The sequence below is a fragment of the Callospermophilus lateralis genome, chromosome 17, assembly GCF_048772815.1.
Source record: "Callospermophilus lateralis isolate mCalLat2 chromosome 17, mCalLat2.hap1, whole genome shotgun sequence".
NCBI lineage: Eukaryota > Metazoa > Chordata > Mammalia > Rodentia > Sciuridae > Callospermophilus > Callospermophilus lateralis.
Genome location: NC_135321.1, coordinates 35,231,436 through 35,244,686, shown reverse-complemented (window position 1 = coordinate 35,244,686; position 13,251 = coordinate 35,231,436). Strand labels below are relative to the sequence as shown.

Genomic DNA, 13,251 nt, shown 5'->3' with positions numbered 1-13,251 from the left:
ACTATACTAAGACAACTTAAAAATCAATTAGACAGGGCTGGGATGGAGCTCAGTGATACCTTGCTTAGCATGATCAAGATCCTGAGTTTGAGCCCCAGTATTTAAAAAAAAAAAAAAAGGTATGATTCTATCACAAACCTCAAGTATTTCCAATCACTTTTACTCATTAAATTCCCAATAAACTACAAAATAAGTTATAATTTAAAATATATATTTTAAATATCCCTTACAGATTACATTTCTAGTGTCATTCATTCATTTATCTATCACTGGAAGGCCAAATTTTACTTATTCATTCAACATAAACTCTAAATGTCTACAAAGAAAAGGGCATTGCCCTAAGCATTGAGGATATGGGAATAAACACAAATAACAAAAAGAGGTTCTTCATCTCAGAGCTCATATGCTAATAACAGGTACACATGATAACCAAGTACACAAAGCTTTAAATTTTCAAATAATGGTAAGTACCACAAAGAAAAAACAACGCAATTCAATGGGGGGGGGGCAGAGTGGAAGCAAAAGAAAGGGACAGAAAACCCTCTGAAGAGGTCCAAGTAACAGGACCATGTAACTGAATAAAGAAGGAATTAACTGGCTAAGAAAAACTAAGAAATGCATGAATTCAAAACAAGATCCAAAAATGTGATGAGAAACATTGGAGAGTTTTAAACAGGTGTGCTGGGACCTAGTTTCTTTTTTTTTTTTTTTCTTTTAAGAGAGACAGAGAGAGAGAAATTTTTTTTAATATTTATTTTTTAGTTTTCGGCAGACACAACATCTTTGTTTGCATGTGGTGCTGAGGATTGAGCCCGGGCCGCATGCATGCCAGGCGAGTGCGCTACCGCTTGAGCCACATCCCCAGCCCCATTTCTTCTTAAAAGATCCATCTAGCTGCAGTCACATAGGGAAATTTCAGAGGGATCAGGATGATCAACTATTAACAATACAGGCAATATATATATGACAGCCACTCAGGGGTGGTGTGGCAGGAGGTATGAAATGTATATATTTGTGTTTACTAAAACATAAAAAGTTTTCCATTATATGACAGATGGAATTGTTCATCTGCTCCCTCTCAAAATGCCAACAAAATAATAAAACAATTTATACAGGCAGAAATCACAAAGAAAGAAAGGGTACCACAGTAAATGAATGTCAAAAAAACTTTAAGACTGAAATAAACAAAAGTAATGCTCTTTATCCAGAGGAACTCTGAATTAGCTCAGGATTTTGAACTTACGAGCCCCCTAGAAATGTAATGGTGAGTTTTAAGGTTCACAATAAGGACCAACTGAAACTCTTTACGTGAATCTGTTAAAACCTTTATCCCACAGAACTAAAAGATGAGAGACAAGAAACTGAGCAAAAGATCTGCATTCAGGGACTCAACTCACAGAAGTTAAGAGGTAAAATACTATTCAGAAAATAGATGCCCTCTGTCATGTACCTGAGGCACTTCTCTCTAGAGAAAATGAATGGCCTAGGAAAGAAGAACTATAGATAATAAAACCAACTACAATCTTACTGAAAATCAGATTAGTAACAAATATCAAGTCTTTAACATGAATCAGTAATTTTAGAGATTTATCACAAGAAACAATCCTACGTGGGCAAGCAAGTTAATTAAAGAGCTGTTCCCTGAAATGCTGTTTATAATACCAAAGCAATGGAATCACAAAAAAGAAAAAGAGTAATTAAGTAAACTGTCATATATCTATACATTAAAAAGGAAACAATGACATAGTAAAAAAGCACATATTATATGAAGGGATATAAAATAAATAGAGCCAATATCCAGGGCTGTCTTTTTGCTCATATAGCCTTTCCCCTATAATTAAAATAGATTACTTGCCAGTCAATAAAAATGGCTGAAAAATTGCATAAATCCTGAAAAAATTTTAGAAAGATTTCAAAAATATTTATTCAGAAATTAGTAACATTTCTTTCTTTTAAAAAATCCATAGCTCCATCTTACTTATAATATTATTTCTAAAATTACTCCATTATCAGTTCTCCATATCCTTACCACACTATCTTTGAATACCATCATGTGATAAATAACCAAAAACGTGGTCTCTTAAAATATTAAGTATGAAGACAAAACAGTGAATAAAGAGAAAAAAGAATATTCATAAGCACAATAATTAGTCAAAATTATAAATATGAATATTAGAAATAAATATCAAAATCTGTGCAAGTAGAAAAGGAACTACATTACTAAATGTGGGTATACATAAGAATTAAGTATGACAGTGGCATTTAACAAAAATAGAAAGTAAGTTATCACTCAGTGAGTAAGATTTTGTAGGAAAAAATGCACCCATACTGTAAGTTTATACACTTATATGGCAAATTTAAAGAGACAGAACCTGGTTTTGCTCAGTGGTAGAGCACCTGCTTAGCATGCATGAGACCCTGAGTTTGATCCCTAGCACTGTGTGTGTGTGCATGAGAGCACACGTACATGCATTCACACAGTCCCTTTGACCCACCTGTACAGTACTCTACTGAGTCCTGCATATATACAGTTATGTAAACCTGTATTACCAGTATGTTCTCTGCTGTCCTACCTATAATACACAAAACACTGTAATAATAAATGCAAATAACTTGGGGACAATCTTACATCATTGGAAAAGGGGCAAGCTTAAACAATATTTGTGCAATGAGTACTGTGCAGATATTTTCTTCCATAACAAGTTAAATTATTTAATGTAACACTTTCAACTTCTGAATGGTGAAATTATTTATATTGCAATCCATGAGAGGCAGGGGTTTTGGCTTAGTGGCAGAGCGCTTGCCTAGAATGTGTAAAACACTAGGTTGGATCCTCAGCACCACATAAAAATGAACAAATAAAATAAATGTATGCTGTCTACTTATAACTACAAAAAATATTTTTTTAAGTTACCATATAGCAGTCCATGAAAAAGATCTTATAAATATAAATGAAATTTACTGGGTCCATTCTAACAGTTATCTGCTTACTTTTTACCAAAGTAAAAAGTTTCAAAAATCATGGGGCTGGGGATGTGGCTCAAGTGGTAGCGCGCTCGCCTGGCATGCGTGCGGTCCGGGTTCGATGGTCAGCACCACATACAAACACAGATGTTGTGTCCGCCGATAACTAAAAAATAAATATTAAAAAAAAAAAATTCTAAAAAAAAAAAAAGTTTCAAAAATCATGACTACTGATTTCCAAAAAATGTTTAAATTTCCAAATATTTTCATTCATTACAAATGCTTTAATAGTGACTTCCTTAAGACATATTAAATAGCCAATTCATAAATGGATACTTTCAAATTTATGTACCTTTTTCAAAAAAAAAAAAAAAAAAGAGAAAGTAATGACACCCAGTCAATTGCACTTCATGTTCAAACGTGCATGAGAACTGTCAACTCTGTGGTATCACAGCTGATAGGAAAAATATAAATCTTCACCTCTGTCTCAACTTCAAAGCAATGTCAACTGCCTATTACAAAGAATGTCTAAATTATCTCAAATCATTTTCAGGTCTCCTAACAACAGAATCCCTAATTTCTAAATTATGATTTACAAAAAGTTCTGCTGAATTAATTCCAAGTTTATGTAAGAAAGTTCATTTCTCTACTTGTAAAAACGAAGTTGAACATAATTGAGCTAGTTTCTTTATAATACAATAAAATCCAGTCATGCCGAATAACAAAAATTTCTACAACGCTTTCTTTGATGACAGTTATTACCTCTGAGGAGAATGGAATCAGAGTTAGAAAAACAGGGTTTTAGCTTTTGCTGTAGTCTTACACTGCAGCAAAATAGGAAGAAAAAAAATTCTTTTTGATTAAGTACAATGACTCCTGAGACAGATTCCCTGGGTCCTAACAATTTACTTTCTGTGATGGTGAGTAAGCTACTTTATCTCCTTCTACCTCAGTTCCATGTTTATGAATTTTGGATAATATTCTATTCTGCTACATAGGAGTAAATGAGTTGACTATGTTAAATGGCTAGAACAGTATGCCTAACACATGGTAAATGTTATTGTTGTTGTTATCAGTCTCACCATCTATGACTATTAACTATGCAATCTGGCTGGAATGCATTGGGCAAAGAGTGAGTTGTTGGGGGAGGTGGTATTTGTCATATTTTCTACACTTTAAGACATAAATTTCATTATTTATTTATTTGGTACCACACATTGAGCCCAGCGTTGCTTAACCACTGAACTACATCCCAGCCCTTTTTCATATTTTATTTAGAGAAGGGTCTTTGTTAAGTTTTTAGGGCCTTGCTAAATTGCTGAGGCTGGCTTGAACTTATGATCCTCCTTCCTCAGCCTCCCAAGCAACTGCATAAATTCCATTTTTGAAACCAGTGATAAATGGCCAACATCATAAGTGAGAAAGCAGTACAAAGAAGAATAATAACAAAGTTTTAGTCTTCTCTTCAATTTTCAAAAACATGAGACAATACAAGCTTTGGAGTTTGATATTTATTTTTAGCAGGAAGAATACGCTAATGGTGAAGACATCATTAGAAGATAACGCCCATGTCCAATATCTGCAACAGAAGCTCAATAGAAGTTAAAGAAATGTTACCAAAAGACTGAAGACAAAAACTGTATATTACTTACCCTTAATTCTGCAGACAATAAAACAAGTAACAATATATTTAAAATTGAATTTCTACCACAAATCAAAGACTGACAATTATCAAATTCATCATTTTCAAAATTCCATCTTTTCCTTTCCATGTAGAAGTGAGCAACTTTTTCAAGGGCAAATCATAGTGCTAATAATCCACTGTGTTTTATGTGAACAGAAGAGGAGCAAATTTGAAAAGACTGTGCTAAACTAAAAGCTAAGAGTTTGGGGTGGAAGCAATCAAGTAGCTTTCTCATGGGTAACAAATAGCAAGCCAGTCTAAGCACCTTTTGGGCCCAATTAGAGATTGCTGAACTAAGAAATAAATTAAAATAAATAAAAGCAACCTAACAGAGGCAGTATCATGCTGTACCTATAAATTTACAGGAAATTACCTGCAAATAAGGGGACTCAAACAAATTAGAAATTCTCTTACATATTAGCATAAGAAACTGGTACATCAGTAAACAATTTAACAACTAGTCAACTGGAGGATTTAAATTAAACTAAATCTAGCTCGTCTACCCCTGACAATGCCTCAAAGGAAATATGAGAATATTTCTTTTTATCGCCTCCTGCACCCCAAAACTTCTCATCAACAGTACCAATCACTACTTAAAAGAGCAATAACTTTCTAACTAACAGTGTTTGCGGGCCAGAAGGGTGTGAATATGTTAAGCATCAGAATCAGAGGTGGAAAAAAGAGGTAATTTCTTTTTAAAATTTGAAACAGCTCATGTTGCCCAGTCTGGTCTTGAATTCTTGGCCTCAAAGAGATGGATTACTTTGAAGACTATATGGTATAGCTGAAAGACTGTATGTGCTCAGAATAGGGACTGAACAAATCCAATCCAATTTATTGCAGGTAAGGCTTCATGCCTACTGTTATTTTTCTATTGTTTTTGTGCTTGAAAATAAGGATTTAAGTTGATAAAGTTCTACTATCGCAATGGAATTTCACACAAATAATTTTTCAAGTGCAATCCTGCTAATTCTAAATTTCAAAGTTTACTTAAACAGGTTGATTGGTTAAAGTAGAAGGAAATCCACTGATGTTGAGGAAGTTTCTTGGGCCACTGCCTAAAAAAGGTCTATTTCCCAAAAAGGCATGGTGTGCAGGAACTGAGATATGTTAAAATTCCTACCCCAAAGTAAATGAAACAAATAAGCACTAAAAAGAAAAAAGTTACGCACTTCCAATTTATGCTCTTTCTCTGCAAGGGCTTCTTTTTGACAACGAAGAAAATCTGCTAACATTCGAGTGAGTTGCTTCCTATCATCTATTTCTGCCGCCAATCTGCCATTGTAATCTGCCAGCAACATACAAGCATCCTCTACCATTTTAGAAAGCCTTTCTCCAGATTCTTTATCTAAGAAAAGCACAGGATAATAAAATTATTATACAACAGAAACAATAACATATGTTGTTCCCAAACCCACCTCCTAAAAAAGTTCTGGATCACATCTTTTTCTTACCTGTTATTTTATCTAGCAGGGATACTTCTTGGACTTCGACAGGCAAAGAAGCTATCCTCTGATGAACTGCTGCATCACCTGAAGCTGCATTTTCTAGATCTTGTAAGGCTCTAACGAGATCTAGAGTCTAAAAAGTTGCATAACTTCAGAACCAAAATAAATAAAGCTTAATTTTGTTTTTGGTTTTTTTTTTTTTTTTTTTTTTTTTTTTTTTTAGTTGTAGTTGGACACACTACCTTTATTTTATTTATTTATTTTTATGTGGTGCTGAGGATTGAACCCAGCATCTCGCACATGCTAGGTGAGTGCTGTACTGCTGAGCCACAACCCCAGCCCAAAGCTTAAATTAATAAAGACTTGAATCTTTTTTTCATATCCCTAATCCCTATGAGTTACCTACTAACACAAAGTTTCCAATACAAACTGCTTCCACAGACAATCCCATTTCTTTTATATACTAAGAAGCTACTGAAAATATAAATGAGACAAGGCCCTAGACCTTGAGGAGCTCACACACTAGTAGTGAAGGCAGATGGTATAAAAATATTTATGATTATCAGATAAATGAGGTAAATGACTGATTTATATATATGGCAGATATCTATCTCAGTGGTAAATGGGAAAGTAGGCTATAATTTCAGCCTAAAGAATACAAGTTTTATGTATAATATATGCATTATTTTATCATTGCACATTATATTATCACTGTAAAATTACTGAATTTTAAATTAAACTGGCTACTGGGGAAAGGGGGACACCAATAATCTAATACAATATAGAAGAGTTTCTCAAATTCTATTTCTAAATGCTGTAAGTAAAGCATAAAAGAAATGTAGTTTTGGTATTATGTTCAAATATGATATCTTTGTTTTAATATTTATTTTTTAGTTATAGATGGACGCATATCTTTATTTTATTTTTATGTGCCTCAGGATCGAACTCAGTGCCTCATGCATGCTATGTGAGCGCTCTACTTCTGAGCCACAATCCCAGCCCCAAATATGATATCTTCAACAATCCTATGGTTTGTTAATCAGACTATTAAAGTATTTAAAAAAATTCCATGCATCTAATGACTAATATGTCCATGCTGATTAGCCAGGAAACAAATGATTTTATCACCTTTAGTAATACTATTTTCATACAACTATAATCAGGAGAAAAGGACAATTAAAATATTTTCATACTAGTTAAAAATAGAAGGAAAGGGTGATTCTTTGTTATTGGAGTTACTATTCATAATATAACTTACTCCAAAGAAAAATAACTAAGTTTTATTTTTACTAGTCTCTATCCCCATCCCATCTTTTCTTTTTTTTTTTTCTTTTTTAGTTTTTAAGACTAGATTCAGAGACACCAAGACATTACATATACTTTTAAAATACTGTCTTTACTTTTTTTTTTTTTTTTTTTTTGGTACTGAGGATTGAACTCAGGAGCACTCAACCACTGAGCGACATCCCCAGCTCTATTTTGTATTTTATTTAGAGACAGGGTCTCACTGAGTTGCTTAGCACCTCACTTTTGCTGAGGCTGGCTTTGAACTTGCAATCCTTCTACCTCAGCCTCCCAAGCTATTGGGATTACAGGTGTGTACCACAGTGCCTTGACTAATTCTGTCTTTATCAGGATCACATTTAGTCTCAGCTACTCAAAGAAACTGAGGAAGGAGGATTGCTTGAGCCTAGGAGTTCAGGATCAGTTTGAGCAACATAGAAAGACTCTTTCTCTTGAAAAAATAAAAATAAAAAAATGACACTGACAGCAAGTTACTAATGTTTATTAGCTATTCTAATTTAAAAGCTATCACTGAGGTTTAGCACACAGAAAATAAAAATATTAAGAATGAATGGGGAGGCTGGGGCTTTGGCTCAGCAATAGCACACCTGCCTGAGATGTGTGAGGCACTGGGTTTGATTCTTAGCACCACATATAAATAAATAAAAGATCTATCAACAACTGAAAAAAAAAAAAAAGAATGAATGTGGGGCCAGGTTTGTGGCTCAGAGGTAGAATGCTCGCCTAGCATATGTGAGGCAACTGGGTTCAATCCTCAGCACCACATAAAAATAAAGATATTGTACCCACCTATAATTAAAAAATAAATATATTTTTTAAAGGCATGTTAAAAAAAATGATTTTCTGTCATAAATTATGAGCAAATAGGGAAAGATGCACATTTAGTGCTTGGTTGGTCCAAATGTCACGTTCATACTACTTTTCTATTCCAGTTCTGTTTCATGATTACCATGAGGAGTTCATTATTCCCCATTCCAGACTGAACCAAGAGGTAGCTTGGCTCTGATCCTGACCGAGAGCCTTGGTCTGATTTTTCTTCCTCCTTAATTCCAAGACTGATATAAATCCATAGTCCTAGGCAATCATTTCTAAAAAAAAAAAAATTGTTTTTTAGTTGTAATTGGACACAATACCTTTATTTTATTTATTTTTATGTGGTGCTGAGTAGGGAACCCAGGGCCTCATATGTGCTAGGTGCTTGAGTGCTCTACCGCTGAGCCACAACCCCAGCTCCTAGGCAATCATTTTTATCTTTCTTTCAAGCTCCTTTCATGAGGGAAAAAGCCCTTTCCAGCTTCCAGTTTTCATACAGTAAGTTTGGGTTCAATCCTCTAACTTCCATAAAGTATTGACGGTTCTTGTTACCCTACAGGATACCAATTCTTGGCACCTCATGTCTACCAGAGGAGAATGAAATGAGCTCAGGAGAAATCAGCCTCAGGCTCACACAATGAGTTGTACTTCTATATTATTTCTAGCCCTTAAAGCTATTTACCTTGGGCTGGGGTTGTGGCTCAGGGGTAGAGCGCTTGCCTAGCACAGGCAAGGCCCTGGGTTCAATCCCCAACACCACATAAAAATAAATAAATAAAGATATTGTGTCCAACTACAATTAAAAAATAAATATTTTTTTAAAAAAACTATTTACCTTGTTTTAAGGCTGTCTTCATTTTGTCCTTTGAAATTTTATCTGTCCTTCATACATATTTCAAACAGAAGAAGGAAATTTAAAGACTCAATGCCCACATTTAAGTTCAAAATGTCTTTCTAAAATTCATCTAATGGTTAAGAAGTGCTATGCTATACCATCCTGGGAGGACTTAGGGTACAAAGATAATGATTTGAATTTATCTTACTTCTCCATAGGCTTACATTGTGATATATAGTTTTAGTGAATGAATACATACTTACCACTCTAACACTCTTTTTTTTTAATATTTATTTTTTAGTTTTCGATGAACACAACATCTTTATTTTATTTTTATGTGGTGCTGAGGATTGAACCCAGCATCCTGCGCATGCCAGGCGAGCGTGCTACTGCTTGAGCCACATACCCAGCCCCCATTCTAACACACTTATCTTTCAAAAGAGTTTTATACATTTGAAAGAAAAACACTAGAGCAGTGTCCATCTCTAAGAATGCAATTCTCTTTTTTTTAATCTAAGAATGCAATTCTTAGTAGTATTTAAATCCTACAACAAAATATGCTTATCACATAATGTTTTATAGTAAAATAAACTCTTTAAATGGTGGATATCTCACTGTATCTAATCATACTTAGCAACTAGAAATCCTCTTAAATTAAAAAAAAAAAAGAATTATCAGAAGAAAAAGAAATCTTTCTATGCAAAATATGATTTCTACAAAAAATATACAATATACAACATCCTACAAACATAAGCAATTTGTTAAGCAGAAAATAAAAGATGTTGTGGCTCAGTGGTAAAGCACTTGCCTAGCATGCGTGAGACACTGGGTTCGATCCCCAGCACCACATAAATAAACAAAATAAACATATTGTGTCCACCTACAACTAAAAATATTTTAAAAAAAAGAAAAAGAAAAAGAAAGAAAAGATATTAGTGTAATTTCTTTCTTGTACCCAAAAACAATGAAATAATAAGGCTTGGTAATCACGCAAAGTAAAATATAACTCTTATCGGTGAAAATTTTTTACCTGTGGTGGTTCACTTGGAGATCCTAGAGAGGAACAATTTTCATTTTCATCCACCTTTATTTGTTCATAAGTTCTCTTCCTAGGCTTCTTATCACCATCTATATTGAAAAAAATATTTAAATTTTAATAAAAGAATATTTTAATGAAGAGATAATGATAAGAGATTAAGATTATAGGGCTGGGGATGTGGCTCAAGCAATAGCGCGCTCGCCTGGCATGCATGCGGCCCAGGTTCGATCCTCAGCACCACATACAAAGATGTTGTGTCCGCCGAAAACTAAAAAATAAATATTAAAAAAAATTCTTTTTCTCACTCTCTTTAAAAAAAAAGACTATATACTCACACAGAGCTTGCTTAAGTTGTTCTAATACATCATTTTCATATACAGATCTTTCTTCCCAAATAGATAACACTCTTCCAAGGTGCTTCTTACAACTTTCATCAGTTTCACTAAAGGAAAAAAAATTAAAAATATGAACAATACTGCAATGGAAAACACAATGATGATTTTAAATACAATCAAATATTCAACTCTTGAAAAAACTATCTAGATGTTTACTGAAAATCCTATGTGGCCAGCAATTCAGAATGATGCAGTCAAGACATATTGCTTAAGGAAAAAATTACAAAAACTAACAAGTTTTAGGACTAGCTCCTATGAGTTTACAAAGAAGATGCCTGAACCTAAAGAGAGCTGAATGGGAGGCTACGGGAGATATTCAATAGATGTCTTTAATTTACTCACCAAATAATTTTTGAGCAAAGAACTACCTTTGGCATGGAGATCAAACGGAGCTTTAGAGCAGCTATTATTTATAGGTGTTATGGAAGAGAACAAGGCACAAAAGACAGCAAAGAGATCTTGCCCAATTTAAGAGAGACAAGGAATAGTATTTGAGGAAATGATATCTAGTTTGAGATATGAAGACTGAATGTAGAGAGAAATAAGAAATAGATTACTTCTACCCATTTAGAAGTAATCCTTCATCACGACTATCATAAACTGAGCCCCTATTATCTCTTGCCTGAATTTCTGGAACATTCTCACTAATCTCCCAGGCTGTACTTCTTCACTCTACAAAATTTAAATCAGATAATACTGTTCTCAATCCTGTAAGTACAACCAACCATGCCAAGAATAAAATCAAAATTCTTGCACTGGGCCACAAGGCCCACATGCTCTGTTTCCTGACAACCTCATAGTCCACATTCCCCAATACTTATTTCTCCCATACAAATCTCCTTGCTGATCCTCAAACATGCCCAGCACATAGTTGTCTATTTCTGCCAAGTATTCTCTCTGCCTAGAATCCTTTCCTTCTAGAAAAATGGCTTGTTTCACTCTCTTTTTAGTCTCTGTTCAAATAGCCATCTCTCCAAATTATCTTATACTATGACTGGATACCCTCATACTCTCTATTTCTTTTTTCCTGCTTTTAGTCTCTTTAAAGCATTTGTCATCTGGCATTATAACAAATATTCACTTATCCATGTAGCTATTACCTTTTGGGGCCTAGCACATAGCAGGCAGTTAATAAAGATTTTTATTAAACTCTAGGGAGAGGCAATATATACAAAAGCCTTGGAGGTACACAGAACTTGGAAAAAGTTGAGTTAGCTAAAAGTGTACACTACAAGCTGTTTATCTGTTAGAAATAAGACATAAGTCTGAAGTTAGGAGATGCCATGAAGGAAAATCTTAAGTGCTTAGGCTTGATCTCAAAGGCAAGAAAATGTAACACTAGCTCTACAACGCTGGCTGCATGTTCCCATAGGAATTAAAAAATAATAAAGGCTATTATAAACATACAAAAAAGACATTATAGCAACTAAAAGGAAAAGAAAGCAATTAAGGAAATGTGTACGATATGGAATATGGAGAGTGAAGGAGAAAGAAGAATTGGACATTATAAGTTCAGTAATAAACAGTGTGAGATACTTAAGATGTACCCAAGTAGAAATCTAAACAGACAACTGGACATACAGGTCAAGAACAGAAAAAAATTTGGACTGAAGAATAAGATTCTAAGTCATTAGGGTATAGATAATAAGTAAATACACGCAATGTACAAATCACCAAGAAGGCAAGTGAAGAACATGGCCCCAGAAGGCAGTGTAGGACTTAGCTCTAAGAAACACCAACATTTGAAAAGAAGGTAGAAGGCAGGATCTAAATTGGAAGGAAAATAATATCTATTTAGAAAGCAACATACAGCAGCATTTGACACTGTCATGTTTTAAAAATGTGTCTACTATGACTAACACTGCATGGCCTGAGGTGAGCAGATTTTCACCCTTATATAAATCAACACAGACCACCACCACTCACCATTGAATTATATAATTTAGATGAAATTAATATTTATCCCAATGTTTGCCTGGTAATCTATCATACCTGCATATTATGTTCAGAAATAAGTCTTTAAAAAAGACTATAAGCCACAATATAGATTTCCTCCTTCAGAATTACCTTAGCAAAATTTTTCAACATTTATGATTTTCCTAAATAAATATTCTTTATTTCCACAATATTTGGAAATGTTAAGACACACATCCAAATATCTAAAAAAATCTTAAAATCATTAAAAATGATATAAGGAAAAGCAGAACTAAGTGTATCCAGATCATCAGTTTATAGCACACAAATTTTCAATTCAATATCGTCAATCATTCTCAATGAAGTTCATTCCAATACAGCAGTTACTTTGGTCTATTAAAGAAAAGCTATCATTTAAGTACTCAAAATGTCTACCTTAGCAACAGTTGAAATTTCCTTCACAGTAAGCATTTAGTACATTTACAAATGCCAGTTAGAAGTCTTTCCAAATGAAAGCTTTAAAGAAATATGTTTTTTTAATTATATGGATTAAGGCAAATCTTAGCAAAAGGAAATATTGTCCACATTTAAAACAGATCACCTAATACCCCCCAAATTGTCATACCTTGAAACATGCTTAAAAGCCTCCACTATAACTGGTGCAAAATCTTTTGTAAACTCCGGCCCCTTCCTTTTGCTGTTCTGAATGACATCATTGGCTAGGTAGAGAAAAGTAAGCTTCCTGTTGGGTTTTGCTGAAAAATTCAAAGAAAAAAGAATTGATCTACTTAAAATATTCTCATTCAACTTAGACAAACTTTATCAATCCATAATTAAGCAGTTTGAGAACTACA

At 33.8% G+C, this 13,251-nt stretch overlaps 1 protein-coding gene across 3 annotated transcripts in view; it reads right to left on the bottom strand.

Annotated features, from left to right (window-relative positions):
• Rprd1a (regulation of nuclear pre-mRNA domain containing 1A) overlaps positions 1-13,251 on the bottom strand; it is a 56,917-nt gene that overhangs the window by 21,814 nt on the left and 21,852 nt on the right. Inside the window, exons 2-7 of one of the 3 annotated variants that reach the window (XM_076836940.1) lie at positions 13,023-13,152; positions 10,424-10,530; positions 10,080-10,177; positions 6,103-6,229; positions 5,821-5,996; positions 4,461-4,555 (exon numbers count right to left, since the gene is read on the bottom strand). In XM_076836940.1, coding sequence (XP_076693055.1) covers positions 4,517-4,555; positions 5,821-5,996; positions 6,103-6,229; positions 10,080-10,177; positions 10,424-10,530; positions 13,023-13,152 — 677 coding nt within the window. In that variant the 3' untranslated portion in view covers positions 4,461-4,516. Of the gene's footprint in view, positions 1-4,460; positions 4,556-5,820; positions 5,997-6,102; positions 6,230-10,079; positions 10,178-10,423; positions 10,531-13,022; positions 13,153-13,251 lie in introns of those variants that run through there. The other 2 variants (XM_076836941.1, XM_076836939.2) reach the window with 2 other exon arrangements.